Source organism: Pan troglodytes, chromosome 17 (assembly GCF_028858775.2).
Source record: "Pan troglodytes isolate AG18354 chromosome 17, NHGRI_mPanTro3-v2.0_pri, whole genome shotgun sequence".
Classification (NCBI taxonomy): domain Eukaryota; kingdom Metazoa; phylum Chordata; class Mammalia; order Primates; family Hominidae; genus Pan; species Pan troglodytes.
Window position 1 is genome coordinate 51,769,975 of NC_072415.2, and position 19,809 is coordinate 51,789,783.

Consider the following 19,809-nt stretch of genomic DNA (forward strand, 5'->3'; position numbering starts at 1 on the left):
CTTACTGAATTATATATGTTAATTAAAGAGAGAATTGATGCCTTTATAATATTAAACTTTCCTATCCAGGAATAGAGTGTGTCAGAAAGGCTTCTAAACTCATGAATGAAATCTAGATGTAATCCCATTTGGAATAGCTTGGTTGCTTACAAATACCTAGGTATTTTAGTTTAATGTGGCTACTAAAGAGATATTTGTTATTAAAATTCATACAGGAAAAATAACTTAGATGTAGTCTGAAACATTGTAACTTTCAGTTTTAAAATATACTTTTTGATAAAATAGCATGTTACAGCAGAATGGACATATTGCTAAATCAGTATTGTTTCTTTTACAGAGTGTTTACCCCTTATTTTTTGTTACTAGGGAGGGGCTTGTTTGCAACAGAGAAGAAAAAGAAAAATGTACAGCTCTTCTTAGTGGCTAAATATTTTTGAGAAATAACCAGACATTCCTCTTGGTTTTTCCTCCCAGATTCATCACAAGTGGTTTACCTTCTGGAATATCAACAGGAGGTTCCCTCATAAAAACACCTGCGTTAGTACTCATGCATTTTAGGGGACTTTAGGATCTAGTTTCAGAGGATTTTCTGACCAGGATGTAGTTGTGGGAGGGACAATTGAAATTTCCACAGATGCAGTGAAATGAACTGCCTACATCTAAACAAACTCTCAGATTGATTTTTGGTACTGTTTAGTTTGGCTTCTGGCACGTTTTTTTAAAAAGTACTACATCAAATCAGTAATAATCAACCTGTGTTTAAGAACCATCCTGGAAGCCTATGAGAAAAGCATCTTCCTGGGTTCTCACTAACTCAGTGTGTCTGTGGTGGGGCCCAAGAATCAGCATTTTAAACAAGCATCCTGAGTGAGTCTGTGAAAGGGAGCCTATGAACCACATTTTGAGAAGCACTGAACTGACCTTTGTGATAGTTTATTAATATGATTTACACGTGCATTCATGCGTTCCTCTTCTTTACTCCTTCCCTTGGTGCCCACTTTATTTGTAATTCTGTGTATATCCCAGTGAAAGGAAAATTCCTTTACCTCCCATCCAAACCAAGCTGGCAGCGTGCCTAAAGACAAATCAGGAGCACTTGTTCTACTTTAAAAAGTCATTAAACCCCAAGGATTTCTATAAAGGGAGCAGTAGCAATAAGTGAGTGGTTACTTAAATTTGTTTTCTGCCATTAACTAAAATAAGACTTTGAATCTTGGAAAGTCATCTGTTTTCTCTTAACTCTAACTGGAAAATAGGTCATCCTACACTCCTTCATGTCCCGAACACATCAGATGCCCGATATAAATGAAACCTGTTAGAGAGAAGCACTGATTGCATGAAATTATCTCACTTAGAGCTTGATTTCTCCAACTTGAGTCATTTACTTATCACTTTTAGAATTCCATTCATATCTCTTTACTAAGTATATTGTCCCTTTTTTTTTTTTGAGATGGATTCTCTGTCGCCCTGCTGTGGGGTGATCTGAGCTCACTGCAACCTCCGCCTCCTGGGTTCAAGCGATTCTCCTGCCTCAGCCTCCTGAGTAGCTGGGATTACAGGCCCATGCCACTGTGCCCAGCTAATTTTTGTATTTTTAGTATAGGCGGGGTTTCACCGTGTTGGCCAGGCTGGTCTTGAACTCCTGACCTCAGGTGATCCGCCTGCCTCGCCCTCCCAAAGTGTTGGGATTACAGGTATGAGCCACTATGCCTGGCCTATTGTTCTTTACTTGATATCTTTATTTAACCCAACTTACTTTTTTTAAACTTCCACTTATTTTAAAAGAAAAGCTTGATATCCCTGTTATACATGGAAAACAAGTATTATTTAACATTAGTGGGTAATAGCAAGACTAAATATAATGACAAAAACTATGCTATTAAATTTTAGAAATTGAAGCAAAAGAATCCCTAGTGAATACAAATGATATGAAATTCATTTGATTTGCGAAATATGCATACAATATCTGCAAAAAAGTCCTTTAATTAGAATGGTTCTGTTTTCCATAGTCAGATATACACGGAATATTCAGCTCACTCTCAGATTAAGGTGAAGATCAGGCTTTACATCATTTTCATTTTTAATCAGTTCAACTCCTATATAGTTGTAGGGCAGTTATCCAAACATAACTAACATAACGTAAGATTTTAATATAGGTCTAAGATATTTTGAGGGGGTGGAGTGCAAAAAGACTAAATCACCAACTCCTATTCCCCCTGTACTGGCGCTTGTACTGACCTTCACCTCAGAAGAAGGAATTCTAAGAAACCCTATGAAATTAAAACAACTTTTTTTTTTTTCCTCTCTGTCCTGTAGCCTTGCCATGTGGGTGAGCTGCCTCGCATTGGAGAAAAGCCAGGCATTTCCTAGTCCTAAGCAGCTACAGGTCTTCTTGTGCAGCTTTGGATTGTGAAAGATGATGTTCAGGATGTTCCTGGTGCTACAGCAGAGTGCAGACATCTCCTTATGCTGTTGGCTCACAGCTACTTCCTTGCATGGTGCTGCCATCCAGGGAGACAGGGCAATATGAGTATTCTGGGTGGTCTCAGCAAGAAGCGCGTGCAGATTTTTTTCCACCTCCTCAAAAACCATGCCATGTGCCACTTCCATTCTCATAACTTAGGGAAACGCTGCCTTTAACCATAGTTTTCTCAGATGTTTCTTATGCAATGAAATAACACCAACCATCCCTCGCCTTTTCCCCTAAAGGGTTCTGATGTGTACTTAGTAGCTGTTAAAAGTGATCCTCAAGACATCTAGTATTGTAGTATTGGTAATCTTGTGACTATCAGCTCTTGCTGTTTGCTAATATCTGTTTTGTTTACATGAGTCAGTATGAGGCAGAACTTCTTGGAGAATAGTCTAATTAATAATTGAAATACTGATTTGTTAGGGATAAGGCTAGAATAATTTGTCGTCCTTAATTTGGAAGTCTAGCATATGAAATTTCAAAGTAGCTAAAGAATGGATTGATTGTTAGGTTGACCTGGCAAAGAACCACATGCAAGCTGTAGATTTCTCTTGCAGTTGTTTTTTCTAAATGTGAATCCTGGAAGTCAAGGCAGTTGGTGCTGTAGTGGCTTGGCACTGCAAGCTGGAATATCAACAGCAGCTGTTGCTGGGGCCTCTGCTGGAGTCAGAAGGAGATCCTGCTGTGCTGTTTCTTCTGTCTTGCCTGTTTGGCTTAATTTCCCAAGTGGACACGATGCTCTGAGCATCTTCTGCCTTGCCACCTGGAGGCTGTGTAACTCTGCAAAGTTCCATTAGTGTCAAAAGAAAGTAATATGTTCACTTGCTCATTTGAGTCACTTGGCATCACCCATACCCTCCACGTCCCCTATCCTTAAATCTCTTCTCTAGATCCATCCCAAGGCACCTAAATCATTTAGTAAACTGACTTCTTGCCAAATGTGCTTATTTTTGATTTAGTTAAGTTCAGCCAGCCAAAGTATTCACTGGGGGATGGGAAGGTAGAGAGAAGGAAGGGAAGCCTTCTGCTATTTCTGAAGGTATATTTAAGGATATTTATTTAAAGTGATATTATCATCTCACTGTACGTAGTTCCTTAGAGACTGCTCTAAGCAGGCCCGCTTAATGTTGAATCTATATCTCAGTTGAAAGAGAAAGAAAATTAACTTTATAAGAGACATGTATATATGTGGTTTTTGTACTGTAATTTTCTTTTGATGTTTAACATGATAAATAAATATTGAGAATTTTGATTTATCACAGCTAGTCAATGCATTTTGTATGGGTCCATAAGGTAAGCTTTTGCAAATACAGTTACTAGAATTATCTGTTTTATTGCCAACTTTAGAGACCTTTTAACAGATATGGTCTTTGATCTTATTGTGCTCATGAGTTTGTAGCTATCTTTTATAATTCCCAATCTAAATGTTTATGGCATCATTACTTATACACATTATATAATGTTTAGTGAAAATCTTTGTTACCTTAGGAAAATCTATGAAGAAATTTTTTATTAGCCAGAACATTATAATAATGATTTGAAAAAATTTATGTAAACCGTTAGCAGTTAAGGAGACAATTTTTTTTTGTTGTTGTTTTTTTAAGTTTTGAGACAGGGTCTCACTTTCTCACCCAGGCTGGAGTACAGTGGTGCAAACATGGCTCACTATAGCCTGGTCTTCCCAGGCTTAAGCAATCCTCCTGCCTCAGCCCCCTAAAAACTACAGGCATATGCCACTGTACCCACCTAATTTTAGTTTTTTTTTTTATTTTTTAGAGATGGGGTTTCGCCATGTTGCCCAGGCTAGTCTCAAACTCTTGAGCTCAAGTGGTCTGCCTGCCTCAGCCTCTCAAAATGCTGAGATTACAGGTGTGAGCCACCATGCCCAGTCTGTACCTTGTTTTTTTTTTTTAAAGTATTAAATGTGAAAATGTATGAAATGCTTTAGATTTGCCTGTCCATCTACACACACTTCTAGTTTTTTTCTTTCTATTGCAATTTCTATAGTCTTTTTATTTCTAAGAGTAAGAAATAACTTATTGAGCTTTGAGTAGATGCTGTTTGAGTAGACTTTATGTTTGAAAATTCTTGTTCAAAAATATTTTTTTGAAAAGAAACCACATTAACAGAAGAACATCTTTAACCTCCCCATCAGAAAGAAACATGGGAACTTGGCAGCAGCATAGTTAAAACACATAGTTATCTAAAGCTCTTTATGAGTTTGTTTCATCTTTATATGTTCTTGGTAGCTTTTTGACAAAAACAAGACAAAGGTTATATATTGTTTCACTTTGAAGCAGGATAACCAAACTTAGGCTGAATTCTGGCTATGTGCTAAATTTCTGATTTATAGACATGGGAAATGTTTTTGTATGAATCTACTATTGTATTCACTTTTAGAACATGCCTTTTATGGAAAAGAAAGGAGAAATCAATTTGTACAGCAAAAAGACTAGTAATAGCTAACATTTATTGAATACTAACTGTATGCCAGTCACTGTTCTAAGTACTTTTTACTTGTATTGATTTATTTAATTTTTCCAGTTACCTTGTGGGATACAAGTCCTTTTATCCTATTTTATAAAAGAGGAAACCGAGGTACAGAGAGGTTAAGTAGTTTACCCTAGGTTATGTGGGTAATAGCACAGCTGTGATTCAAGTACAGGCAGTTTGACTATATAGTCTACTGTAATGTCATTTAAAGAAAACAGTTATGTAATTATTTAAATTTTGATTTTAGTCATTGTAAATGTGGCATTCTTCAGTTGGTTAGGAATTTGATCTCTGTTATTCCTTAGATCTTCACCAAAGTGATGAAATGTGTGTGCTCATTTCTCATCCTTCTCTCCTTCCACTCTCTGTGTAGAATTCTCTGTCATAGTTCTGAGTGCTTGGAGGAGAAAAGAATGGCATGTGCAAAGCAGTGTGACATGGATTTTAGTTGCTTGGTTAATTGCTTTACATTCCATTGGGGGCTTAAAGCTTGGCAGTGGAGATATACATTTCCATGTATAGAATTCTCTTTATTTTTAGGAATCTAAAATTTCCTGTAATGAACTGTATTAATTTACTTCTACCCTGAACATTCTCTTTTTCCCTAGCATGTTTCGCCAAGGGATGCATGACTTGAAAGTCTGGCCTAATGTAGAAGCAGATGGATCAGAACCCACAAAAACTCCTGGCAGAACAAGTAGCACTCTCTCAGAAGATCAGATGAGCCGTCTTGCCAAGGTAAAAAAAGTCATTTGGAACAGGTGCAAAGCTCTGACTGATGTCTATTGTAGTATATATACCTTGACATTATGAACTCTGTCAGATTTTTAAAAAATCTAAATCTTAACTTTTAAATAATTGTTTTATTGAGATATAATTCACATACCATAAAGTTCACCCTTGGAAAGCATACAGTCTGATGGTTTAGTAAATTTACAGACTTGTATAATCATCACCACTATATAATTTTAGAATTTTTTCATCACCCCTAAAAGAAACTGCACCATTAACAGTCACTCCCATTTTCTGCTCCCTGCAGTTAGTTCCAGGCAAGTACTAATCTACTTACTATCTGTATGGATTTGCCTATTCTGGAAATTTCATATAAATGGAATCATTCAGTATGTGACCTTATGTCTGGAAATCTGTCAGGTTTGAAAATGTGGAGTGTTGGTGATATTTTCAAGATGACCACCCACTTTTTCTGGTGACATAGCCTTAAAGTTGTTAGTGTAACATGCTAGAGAAGCTTATGCCATTTGGAAGTGAAGATGACTCAGACAATTAACTAGTATAAAGTGTCTTTGTAAGCAGATGAAGTTATTACCTTTTTCTTTCAAAATTGTTTTAATCAAGTGTTTTCACTTAGAAATATAAAAACTAAATTCTATTCCGTGCATTAATTGCAATGCTGTCATTTATTTTGTGAACTTCCTTTCACAAAGCACTGTGTTAGATACTGTTTAAGGATCCCTTTACAGTTATCTGATTAGGACACTTTCTTGTAGTTATAACACATACTTTTTTTTTGCAATCTTATTAGTAGGAGTGCCTCTTTAATGTCTGGAGGAAGTTTTGTTGCTAAGCTTTTAACAGCTTGTTGCCTTTACCCACATATAGAAGAAATCTTCAAGAATAAGTACTTGGGTTGGCTAGGCTTCATGCTTCAACATAGAATTTTTGTCAAGTTCATTTTGTCTTTTGTATTGCTCTTTTAAGGAAAAATGATGTCGTAGCAACCTGATAACTATATTGACCAATATACTATTGTCTGCTTCTCCCATCCATAATTAAATAAAATTTAATATTCATTTCTTCTACTCATTCTGAGATTTTGTTTGCATTCTGACATGGGATATAGGAAAGGTCTCAAGCTTTTCATATGTCTACCTTTAAGACTTTATCTTAGTGATGATCTTTCATTTGAGCTACTCTCTGTCCCTTTTACAAACCTTGAATAGTTAATATAAATTTTATTAGAATCAATTCATTTATAGCCTGTGGGTCACTATAATATGAAAAAGGTTAAATTAAAAAAGAATAAAGAATAATATTTTTAAAAAAGCTCTTAAATTGTCTTTTAAGAGTAGCCATTATGATTCATATTGTAGGCGAAATTCTAAGTCTGAGGGGGAATGGCCAGAGTCAAGAAATGTAAAGCTTTATAGTTGCACAGTGTAACTACATTGTTTCTCGGTTAAACACATTATTTAGGCTTCTGTTCACCTAAAAAGTTAGGTTTCTAATTTTTTTCCCTAATTCTTTTTGATGGAAGGTTTAAAAAATAATTTTTGTAACAACTATGACATTTTTCAGGCATCGGTGTATGGAGTATAATCGTTGGAATTAGTCCCAGTTGGACTGCTGGTTTTTTAATGTAGCACAACGTTAATAGTATATCTTTTTCATTTTAATCTTTTGAATTTTATACTAGAAAAAAGATGTGACTTAATGATCACCTTTTTTATGATTGAAACAGTAACCCTTCATGCTTGTTCATATTTGTCTTTTAGTTATTTGTGCACATTAACAACTCTAGAAATGATGACTAAGCATGTGCAGAGCTCAATGAGGTGTAGGAAAGAAGCCTTCTTAATGTTTTTGTTAATTGGTAGCAATCATTATCCCCAGTTTAAATTCTTTAGAGTAGCCAAGTGGATCCTACTTTTTCAAGAGATAGTTATTAAAATTTATGTGCTGTTTGTATTGTTCAGAATGGTTAGCAGTTTTCAGATAAGTTTTTATTGGTTTGTAAATCTTTAAAATGGGAATAAAAATTAATGAGAGTGAGCAGCTTACAGTCCTCCTGATAGTAATTGGAGCCTAGCTCTTTTCCACATTCTTTCATCCCTAATAGAACTGTACTTTTAACTTCTGAATGGAGTGGAGACATCTGAGCTTGCCGTGCTGTGACAGCTTGCATTAGTATTAACTTATGTTCCCCAAAGACTAAACAGAAACCATCAAAATGAGTAATTACTTTTTTAAGGGGAAAAATGTGTCCTGTTTGTAGCTTTGTTAAGGAATTGCTCCCTCTTTGAAGGAAGCTCTTTTTATTTTTTGATGTATTGTGCTAACTCGATATTCCCCTCTTCTTGATATAGCAGTTGCTTGTGGTTTTTGAGGTTTCAGAACTGTTATATATCCCAGCTGCTATTGAAGAGAAATGTTTTAAAAATGATGTCTTAAGATTTGACAAAATTGGAAGTTTGGGCACTTGGAAATGCATTATAGTGGGAAGAGCACTGTACTGCGAGTCAGAGTTTTGGCCATTCTGCTAACTTGGGGAAAATAATTTTTGAGTTTGCAAAATCAGATGTTTAGAATGGATGATTTTTATGGTCTCATGTAGCTCTTTAATTGATCCTAAAAGTACTGATATAGGAAATAATTGGGATTATCTACCTGGGTTTCATAGTTATTATCTTAGTAGGGAATAAAATTGTGATTATTAATTTGCAACTTTGAATGTATTGTTTGCAGGTCATTCCTTTTTTTCTGCAATGTGTATGCCTAGGGTAAAGTGTTACATAGGGCTTGCCTAATGTGAATAATGGGGCTTTGCTCTTAATTTTGTTGTTTGATTAGTGCTTGCTTCTTAAATTTTTAGAGAGGCTTCCTGAAAAACAACTCTTTCCTAACCTAAAACATGGTCTTGCCTTATACTTGAGAAAATATATTTTGATACTTGTATGGTCTTAATTTGCTCTCTTACTCTTTAGTTAATTAATTAATTAAGTTAGTTAATTTACTAACTTACCGGAGAGAGTATACTTTGGTACTTACATTCTTAAAATTATATTCTTAACTTAAAATTATTTTGACTGAATTTATTATTATTATTCTTAAATTCTTAAAATTATGCTTAGATACTTAATTTGTTCTTACAGTTGTGCCACAATAGTGTCTGCTGTCTTTCACTCTTTTTCTGATGACACATTTTAAAAAGTTGTTCAGTTAGATTGTCACTCTCTTTCTCAAAACATTTTGAAATTGTGTTAGGTATAATAAACTTTTAAACATGGGAAAGTATTTGTATGCCTCCTGCTTCCATTTTCATACAGAAGGAACAGAGATGGTAGATGTAATGTCTGTATTTCTCACGCTACCATTTTAAGAAAAAAAATTAGTATTCAAATAGATGAGGGTTAAGTAGTTAGAACCAAATGGTTTATTCCTTGTTGCAACTTTTATTTTCCATCCAGTGAATTTACTATGATTGTTTCTAATTTTTGAGAAGACAGTTGGCTTAAGACTAAAAAGATATACATAAATCTTAATAATAGCAAAGCATTTTTACTATGCATGGTACCCATGAGCCTAAATAAGTAGCATAGTAGTAACAATTTTCAAACTGCAGTATGAGAGAGTTTACTCACTTATAGAACTACTTCAGTCTTGATTGTCTAGGGATAATGGACAAGAGGACTGTGAAATGAAGATTAACTATTTAATGACCTGTGAAAAGACGGTGTTAGATAATTATTAAGCAAAGAACTTCCACTACAAGCCAGACTTAACCCTCTTCTGATTTATTGCTCACCTATTACAGTTGAATTCTAATTACAGTATGAATAGCTGAAGTTTGAAAGCCTGCTTTTCAAGTTTGAGAGTTTTTAAAAGTCCGGTTCTTTCAGGATGAATTTAGCGGAATTAACCTCTCTCATGATTTTACATGATTTTGTGAACATGCCTAGTTTTGCTTTAAGGAAAAATGAGTATGAAAAAAGGAAACATAACCATTTTCCTTAATTTTTATTTTTTATAACTTGAATTTCTTAGACTTCTAGTAGGGAATGAAAGAAATGAATAATTTAAATAAACTATTACCCCCCCACCCCCTGCCCCATTTTCTTCTTTTTCCCATTTCTAAGTTTCCCTAATTAATTTTTAGTATAGTGTCTTTCCGTTTGAATTGATTTGTGAAAATAATAAAAGACCAGACTTCTGGAGCATTTATTAAACTTTCCTTGTCCATGACCCAGGCTTTTGGTGGCTGTGGGCCTTACTTGAGCAAATTTACCCATTGTTCCCATCTGCTCTGTTTTTCAGCTTGTCATATTATAAGAGTTTTATGACTAGAATGCATATCCACCTGGGGTTTTGGATGTGACTACCAAGCTTTAGTGTTTGATTTATATTTGAATCCATGTCTTTAGACATGAAAGGTTAGTGCAAAAGCATGCTTCTCCACTGTCTCCTTTTCATTTTAGCAGCTCTGCTTGATGCCTTTGGAATGTGCTTTAGTTTCTGTCAATTTGATTAAGAGGAGGCAAAGAGAAAGTAACGACTAGATGAAAAATGCTTTGTACTCTGTGTGACACAGATAGGTATGGGAATGTTGTTGAGTAGAGTATAGAGGTGAACACTGTTGCAGGGAAGATGTGGTAAGATGTGGTGGTGTTTCAGGCTGAACCACAGAGTGCCTGTGTGGCGTCACTGTGGGTCCAGGGTCTAGATCTCAGGTTTAAATAGGAGCTGGATTTTTAAAGTTCATTTAGTTATTGTTTCTTGAGGATAGGTTCATGCCAACCACTTCAAAGAGTCATTTATAATCTGGAGCTGCAGTGTCTAATATCAGAGCCACAAGTCGCATGTAGCAGTTTAGATTTAGGTTAATTAAGATGAAATAACATTAAAAATTCAGTTGCTCTGTCACTTTAACTACATTTCAAATGCTTAGACGCCCCTGGTGGCTAGAAGATATCTATTGGACAGTGCACATGTAGAACGTTTCTATTATTGCCAAAAGTTCTACTGACAGCATTGATCTAGAGTGCCAATTTACAAATTTGTGGTGGGTGAGTACATCTTTCTGGTAACCATATTACTTGTGCCTGCTATCTAGGACACCGTATTTCAAGATACTTTGGAAATGTAAGTAGTCTTCATGATATTGTTGATTTCTTAGTGAACCATGAAGGAGCTGGAAAGGTTTCTGAGATATTTTTCTCAGTTTTGGGAAATCTAAAACGGACTGTTTTTTTTTTTTTCTGAGATGGAGTCTTGCTCTGTCGCCCAGGCTGGAGTGCAGTGGCACGATGTCAGCTCACTGCAAGCTCCACCTCCCAAGTTCACGCCATTCTCTTGCCTCAGCCTCCCAGGTAGCTGTGACTACAGGCACCCGCCATCATGCCTGGCTAATTTTTCTGTATTTTTAGTAGAAACGGGGCTTCATTGTGTTAGCCAGGCTGGTCTTGAACTCCTGACCTCGTGATCTGCCTGCCTTGGCCTCCCAAAGTGCTGGGATTGCAGGCGTGAGCCACCACGCCTGGCCAAAAGGAGTTTCTTTATAGTATCCTTTTAATTTAAATTTACTTGAATATGCTGGTTGTACTGCATCTTTTGAATAAACGTTGACAAATTATCACAATCACAAAATAATCCTTGAAAATCAAGATTAAGATAGCAAGGAATTTTCTGGTCACATAATTAATTTTCTAAAGTGGGATTGAAGTAGTTTGACCCACTATAATATTTACCCTTGAAAGAAAGTATTTTGCATTAATCTATTGCATCAAATGGGTATTTGTCCTAGAGCATTGATTAGAGGAGCTCCCTGAGATTTTAGTTTTATGTACATGTAGAAGTCCTCTTTCATCTTCACCATTGTCAAAGGCACACTTCTAAATGTTGAAGACCAAAAAAAAAAAAAAAAAAAAATTGTATTACTAAGTTCCTGATGTCATTATTGTTAGTGTTATTATGACTAATAATAGTAACTACATTTATAATCACCTTGTATGTGTAAAGTGCTTTAATATCAACAAAACCTCTTAGCATAGATTGCAAACTAAAATAGAGAAGGGATTAAGATCATGGCTTTAGAGACCATTTTTTATTCAAATCCCAGCTGTGATCTTGAACTAGCTATTTAACCTTTACTAAGTCATGAAATCCTCTTCTGTAAAGTAGGAATAGTAGTTATATCTGTTTTTGGAGATTATTGTGAAGACTAAGTGTAAATGATAAAATGTTTAAAGGATTTAGCATACTGCTCAGCAAATACTGAGCACTAATAAATGTTAGCTGTTGTTATTACTTTTTTTACTTGCTTTTATTTGATTCTGACAAGTGTAGGATTGGGACTTATACACTACATTGTTTTTAAATTCATGAAAAGATGAAAGTGTAGAGAAGTTAAGCTGTTTATTTATGGTTACATATTTGGTAACTTGCAGAACCAGCACCTAAAACCACGTCTTTAAATTCTTTATGGAAATCTCTTTCCAAAATAAGTATCAGTGACATATGCTTAAGATCTGAGGATTGAGAGGAATGTGTTTGCATGAAGAATGTATTGTTCTTATTTAGAAGATTAAAATTGAAAATAGGAGAAAAGGTAGATAGAATATGAAGCAGTGTCTACACTGCCGGTCCTCAAGTATGGCATAAAAGATGATGCCCATTAAGTCAGTAAACAGTGACCTGCCTATGGTAAGCACCCATTACATATCTGTGCTATGAAAGAATTGGAGTTATGAATGATATATGGCTTCAGTTGTTACCAATACATACTTCAAAAGCAATTAAAAAAACAGTAGATCTTAAGATTTATTTCATCATAGTCAGTGCAACCTCAAAGGACAAAGGCCTAGGAGGAAAGGAAACATTACTGAAAAAGGTGTATGTTGTTCAAAGGAACTATTAATAGGATAGGAACCTCAGTGTACAAACATATGAGAGAACCCCTTGGTAAGTATACAAGAGACGTACAACAGATGCTGCAAAATTGCGGAAACGTTTTAGAGCCATGAGAGGAAGTGGCTATATAGATATATGTGTATTTTTTTTTTTTTTTTTGAGACACAGTCTCACTCTGTCGTCCAGACTGGAGTGCAGTGGTGCAGTCTCGGCTCACTGCAACTCCTGGGTTCAAGCGATTCTCTGCCTCAGCCTGCTGAGTAGCTGGGATTACAGGTGCGTGCCGCCATGCCCGGCTAATTTTTGTAATTGTAGAGACAGGGTTTCACCGTGTTGGCCAGGCAGGTCTCGAACTCCTAACCTCAAGTGATCCACCCGCCTCGGCCTCCCAAAGCATTGGAATTAGAAGTGTGAGCCACCATGCTTGGGCCAGAAATGGCTATTTTCTTTGTGTGATCACAAAAAATGATGCAGCTATGATGGTAACGAAGTCTCATTCATTCAGCTCAGGCTTTTGTCAGATTATTGACTTGATCACAGGATTATTTTTCAGAAGTTTGAGGAAAAAAGGACACTGCGTCTCTAGACCAATTTTTTGTTTGTTTTTGTTTGTTTGTTTGTTTGTTTTGGGGACAGGGTCTCGCCTTTTTTCCCAGGCTGGAGTGCAGTGGCACACTCACAGCTCACTGCAGCCTCAGTCTCCCGGACTCAAGTGATCCTCCCACATCCTCTGGAGGAGCAGGAACTACAGTTGTGCACCACCATGTTTGAATAGTTTCTTTTATATAGAGATGGTGCCTCACTTGGTTGCCCATGCTGGTCTCAAACTCCTAGGCTCAAGCAGTCCTCCTGCCTCAGCCTCCCAAACTGCTGGGATTACAGGCATAAGCCACCATGCTGGACCTCTAGGCTAATTTACACCACTATAAAAGAAGTGATTAATGAAAAGGGAGTAACAGGAATTTTGGAAAAAACTAAAGATGTCACATTATACTTTGGGATTGCAATTAGAATCAAGGAGTGCAATAATGGACCAAGTTAGGGATATGTCAGTTCTCACGAAGTTTGAGAAAGGCAAGATGTTCCATTCAATTGAGAACCTATAAGGGAAGATAACCCAAAAGGACCAAGGGGTTCTTTGGTTCTTTTGGTCCCATTCTCAAGGGGACAATTTGGCATGGACTAAAGAAGGTCTTGGATTAAAATTTGAAAGGAAAAATCCCTAAATATAACAATATTTTAAAATTTTCTTTCTTTTGAATGCATTAAACGCACATTGAAGAAGTAAGTCTGTGTTAGACACTGAATTGATTTAGTTGAGTTATAATCTTCATCCAAGTGCCCTTCAGCCTAGGAGAGTTAGCCAAATAATTTAGTTAAGTAGTAATTGAAAACCAAGATTGTTGAGAAGGGTAGCAAAAAGGCACTCATTGATCTATTCAGTTTTCCTAGTCCTGGAAAGTTAACTGTCAGGGTTTTAACATTTACATGATGAATGAATATTGAAACTTACCCCCCAGAAAGAAAAAATTGGGATTCTTTTGATCTTACCTTTTTTCCCTTTTAATTTTACATGTAGAAGAGTTACTAGCTAGGCATGTTGGTGTGCACCTGTAGTTTCAGCCACTCAGCTACATGGAAGGCTGAGGCAGGAGGATTGCTTGAGTCCAGGAGTTTGACACCAGGCTGAGTAACATAAGAGACCCCGTCTCTTTAAAAAAAAAAAAAAAAAAAAAGAGTTCACCTAGCAGGCCTAAGGCTGCTGTGCTTAGAAGGGCCTGCTTGCAAGGTTGGCCCTTGGCTGATGTCTGAGAACTGAGCTTCTGAAACAATTCCTAACTGATACAGATGTTTCACTGTGTCTAGACTGTTTCCACATGTGATATATGATGAGCACTTGCTCTCTTTCTGGAAGTCTAAAATTTTGGTAGTTGTAAGGCAGAGATTGCCTTTGTAAATCCCTAAACTCCCTAAGCTCCCAGTAAATCCCTAAACTCTCATTCGGAAATGGGCTTTTTAGAGCTGCATTTTTCCCGCTAGAGATGTGAATATACTTGCATGTTATCTCTGAAAGACTAAGATCAGTCAATGTTTTGGATTTTAGAGATATGATTTAAGAAGTGATTTTTATTATATAGTGGACATCAGTTCTTATTACAAATCCTATAATAGGTTATCAAATTGATGATTTATATGAATTTCTAAACCTGTACCCACGTAATGATATTTTGTAGTTAGATTTTGGAGAAATGAGAAGCATTAAAGTATCCAAGGAGGAGGTGTTTTGAAAAATGAAGGCATTATGTTTTATTTTACGCTTTTAAGATTAGTAGAACTATAAAAACTGATGAAAGATTTAAATAATAATGAGATACATTATAACTGGGGTTGAAGACTGACAGTCAAGATTCCTGAATTACAGCTCTCACTGATGGCAGCTTATTGAATAGCTAGCTGTTTCTGTATTCCTGGGTATTTTTCATTGTTAAAGTGTGGTCAGATCTCCATTATCTCTGCTAATTATAGGAATCATGCCATTATTATTATTATTATTATTATTAGCTATTCTGAAAAGGAAAATTAACCTCAGACTATTTTGTTTATAAATTATAGCAAGCTGATTAAGTGTACTTCTCCTGGATTCTGAATACACTTCCTTCCGCCTTGAATAAATTATGTGAAATAATGTTGATGAATAAACTGACATTCTGGATCAAATTAGTTTAACAGAATAAATTGTTTAGAAGGACCTATTAGTGATCTTTTCCCCTTATTATTGTTACATAATTTATTGTTTTCAGAATTTAACACTTAAGTTCCTAAAATTGCTTTCAATTGATTATATATGTTAGCACTTTTCTTGGGAAGTTTGTATTCTTTGTAAGAAATATCTATACTTGGTTAAGTCTTCACTTGGTTAGGTATATCATATAAAGAAAGTGTCCTTTCTCCATAGCTGAATCACTTAATGATTTAGGTTATAGCTAAAGTAGCTTGATAATCTTCGGTTTTCTATTTTCTAATCAACTGCCCTTAGTTATGATGTCTACAGTACATGCAGTGCAATATTAGACTAAGTATAGTAATTTAGGAGGGTGAATCTATCATCCCTAATGATGTAACCATTACCCCATTTAGGTAAATGAATATACAAAATATAGACAGTGTTCTGTTAATATGTATGTATATTACATTTACTTTTTACCCACAATATAAAACAATTCACTTTGGGAGGCTGATGGAGGAGGATCACTTGTGCTCAGGAGTTCGAAGCCAGCCTGGGCAACATGATGAAACTTTGTCTCTGTAAATAAAAAAAAAAACAAAAAACAACAATTGGGACTTGACCATTTGTAATAATGACTATAGTAAAAATAATCTCATTTTCTCAAAAACAGTAAGAACACCCTTATTTATTTAATCACTAGGAACAAAAGAAAACTTGTCTCTTTTAAATGTATGTGTTTTAGAGGAAGAAAAACGGTGTCCTAAAGAGTTGAAGAATACATTTGTTACTTTACAAATCAAAATATAGGATCCTAGATATAACATTTGGGTTGAGCAGAAGAGTCTTATATTTTTTTCTTCCTCGAATGTTTTGTAAATGACAATAATAAACAACGGAATTATGATAAATGCTGAAATTATTCAAGGCTATCAAATTTATTCATTGATGTCATTGATATCACCAAATATACCTCCTAGATATAGGTTTTTGTATAAATATCTGGTATAGCTTTTATAAACATATCTTATTGCTTTGATTCTGTGTCGCCATTGAATTGTGTTATAACAAGGGTTTGGGAATATCTCGTAAATTTATTTTTAATGCTACCATCTGTTTTATTAATCACTTTGGTTTGCTTACTGCTAAGACTGTCAGAAGTTTTGGATTTGTCTGGAAACCAATGATAGCAAGTAGACTAAATTAGTTTTTGCCAGTGCCCTAAAACAGTATTGATTTATGTTCTATAAATCTATTTTCTGTCTTTACAGTTATAGTTTCTGCCAGAAAAATAGTAAGACACTTTTAAGACTAGATTTATCTTCAAGAAGTTTAACTAAATGAAACTTTTATGAAGCAAATACTATTCTTCCTGAATAATAAGATTTACATGTACAGTTTGAAAGTAAAATTGGAGATTTGTGACCAAGACTTCATTAATCAGGAAGATAGAAGAAACTTCTATGCTTGCCAAGAATTAAATACATAGGCATATGCAAAGTCTCTAAAACATGCACACGTACATGATTCTTTTTCTCATCTCAGTAGTTCAAATAAATTATTTTATACAACTGCATTTTGTCTGAAGTTATAAATTACGGCATAGCTTGGCCGGGCCTGGTGGCTCACACCTGTAATCCCAGTACTTTGGGAGGCTGAGAAGGGTGGATCATTTGAGGTCAGGAGTTCAAGACCAGCCTGGTCAACATGGTGAAACCCCTTCTGTACTAAAAATACAAAAGAAAAAAAAAAAAAAAAAATTAGCCAGGCATGGTGGTGCATGCCTGTAATCCCAGCTACTCGGGAGGCTGAGGCAGGAAAATAGGAAAATCTCTTCAGCCTGGGAGGCGGAGGTTGTGGTGAGCCGAGATCACGCCACTGCACTCCAGTCTGGGCAACAGAGTGAGACCCTGTCTCAAAAAAAAAAAAAAAGGTACTGCATAGTTTATATTTGATTTGAGACACTTATTGTCTTTTTTTGAAGAATTACACTTTTTTAGTAATATAATTCTAGTGCACCATGCAACTATATTAGCAGACAAATAAAGATATTGTCTTCAAGTATTTATTAATTTAGCTCAGTTCTATTTTAGACTCAGAGAGGCATTAGAGTCAAAAGAGTTAAGCTATGGCCTTTAACCTGAGGGAGTTTAGAGTAACGAGATGGGAGGTAATTGACAAAATGCAACCCTGTACAATCATATAAAGGGTTACTGGAAAAACAGTCTTTTGTATATAGTAGTACCAGACATTATTAAACACCTATTGAAAAATGGTAACATCTTCTAATTTATATGGTTTTGTAGTTGGATCTAGTTGAAGGGCCCTTGGAAGAAAGTGAGAGAGCAATCAAGTTTATACTTGGATTTTATTTCAGGTGGTTAAGTTAAATTAATGAGATAGGGCTTTATTCTTTGAGCTTTTATTATGAAGTGAAATTGCTTTATTTAGCATTATCTTTATAAAGGCTAATCTTTAGTGGTTTTCCCAACGGAGCTTTCTCCACAATTAATTGTTTCTTAAATTACTTTAGCTTTTAAATGACTTTTATTTTTTCTTACTACAAAGATAATATACATCTTCTACAGTGGTAGAATATTGTTAAAGCACAAAGAGGACTATGAAAGTCACCCCAGTCTACCTACCACTCAGAGATAATCACTAGCACTTTGGTTTATATGCTTTCAGTAAATTAATAAATGTATGTGTGTTATAGATGAATATGTGAACATTTATTTTAAAATTAGAATCATACCATATCTGTGTGCTTAATTGAATCTTGCTTTTACATTTAATGGTGTCTCAGAATTGTTCCAGGTTATTTAAGATACTTCTACTACATAATTTGTAAAGGCTGGAGGGTTTTGCATAGTGTAGATAAGTCATAATTGATTTCAGCAGGCTTCTATGGTTGGATATTAAAAATGTTTGAAATTCTTGGTTCATTTTCTATTTATTTGAAATGAAAAGTGAGGATTATATTTTTAAGTTGTTTTTAGACAACTTACTTGGTTTGCTCATATCCTGTATTTCCAAGTTATCAGTCATAAGGTATTACTTTCATATCACTGTTTCAATTTGTAGTTACACTTTTAAGTGCTTACTATATTGAATGACTCACTTATTTCCACCTTGATGTTCTGTTAGGGCAGAGAACTTGCTTCTTTTGTTCAACATTCTATGCTCATCTCAAGGACAGAGGACATGATGGAAGTTTGTTACTTAATAGCCAGCAAGTTACATGTATTTGTATTGAGAGTGTATAAAGATTAGGGAAGAGTGACCAAGGGCAGGAATCTTTTTTTTTTTTTCTCTCTCCAGCTTCCTTTTTAGTGTCACTCCCACCTCTTCCCCTGAAGCCCCAAAGCTCTTTGGGCAGAATATCAGAGTATACTCACATTTGTTTTCCATTATGTCTGTCACCCTTTCACATAGAAAGCCTTTCAATAAGTATAAATAGACATTGAATGAATAAATGCTAGCTTCTATTGAACATTCATAGCTCTTACACTCAAGAAGCTCATTTGTCTAGTAAAATAGAGAAGAGTACGGAGCAATGAACTGTGAGTTCTAATGATCGTGGAAGTCTGTCTATTTCCAAGGATCACTATCTGCTCTGAAATTTGTTTTCCCTGCTGGTCTTATTCTTACGCAGTGCAGCAAGTTGGCCTACTTTTGGCTCTGTCCTTGATACTTTTATTAAACACCTACTAATCTGAGACATCTTCCTCAAACACATCTTTTTGTTCTTTCATTAAATCTGACAATACAGAATTAGTACTCCAAGAAGTTTCCCAGGCATGTTGTTATTTGGTTCTTGTGGATTCTTTTATTTAAATAGCTTTTAAAACTCCTTGCTTTTTAATTCTTGGAGAAGTTAGGGCTAAATTATGCCTTTTTTTTTTTTTTTGTGACAGTGTACTTTTCTTCCAAACTCTTTGTGACTTCCTGTGAATTCTGTTAAGAAACCTGTGTTCCTTTAAAAAGAGAGAATGATTTTTTTTTTTTCCTGTTTCTTGACCTATCCCCATCCTAGAACGGGCATCCTAGTGAGGATTATTTCTTCATGGGTAATTGAAACAGTTTGTCCTACTTTTACCTTTCTGCTTAACAGAATGCAGATTTTCTCTTTGGAAAGATATAAATCACTGACATTACAGACCCAAAATTAAATATAAATTGTTATGCCACCTGTGTCTATTGTTCATTTTTGGTCTTTAGTATCTATAGAAGTTCGTGGATTGGAGATAACTAGAAGTTGCTTTGAACTGATGAAAACCACTCAAGTATATCTACATTGTTATCAGCACCCATAAAAGATGAAGTGACATAGGTTATGGGCTAATTAGAATAGCTGTTAACAACTTACATAGTGCTTTATAGTTTTATAAAATTAATACAAAAATTTAATGTAATTATTAATAACTATTTCACTTACATTGAGCAGTAAAGGTAAACGGCTTTATGGTTTGAAGAA

The 19,809-nt window shown here is 35.2% G+C and overlaps 1 protein-coding gene across 7 annotated transcripts in view; it reads left to right on the plus strand.

Moving 5' to 3' along the window:
• PIK3C3 (phosphatidylinositol 3-kinase catalytic subunit type 3) overlaps positions 1-19,809 on the plus strand; it is a 126,231-nt gene that overhangs the window by 9,657 nt on the left and 96,765 nt on the right. For all 7 annotated transcript variants that reach the window (XR_010151909.1, XM_001142812.6, XM_054672067.2 and 4 more), the window contains one exon: positions 5,572-5,701. Coding sequence is in view for 6 of the 7 variants with exons in the window: in XM_001142812.6 (XP_001142812.1) it covers positions 5,572-5,701 (130 nt within the window). In the remaining variant the exon portion in view is untranslated. The remainder of the gene's footprint in view (positions 1-5,571; positions 5,702-19,809) is intronic.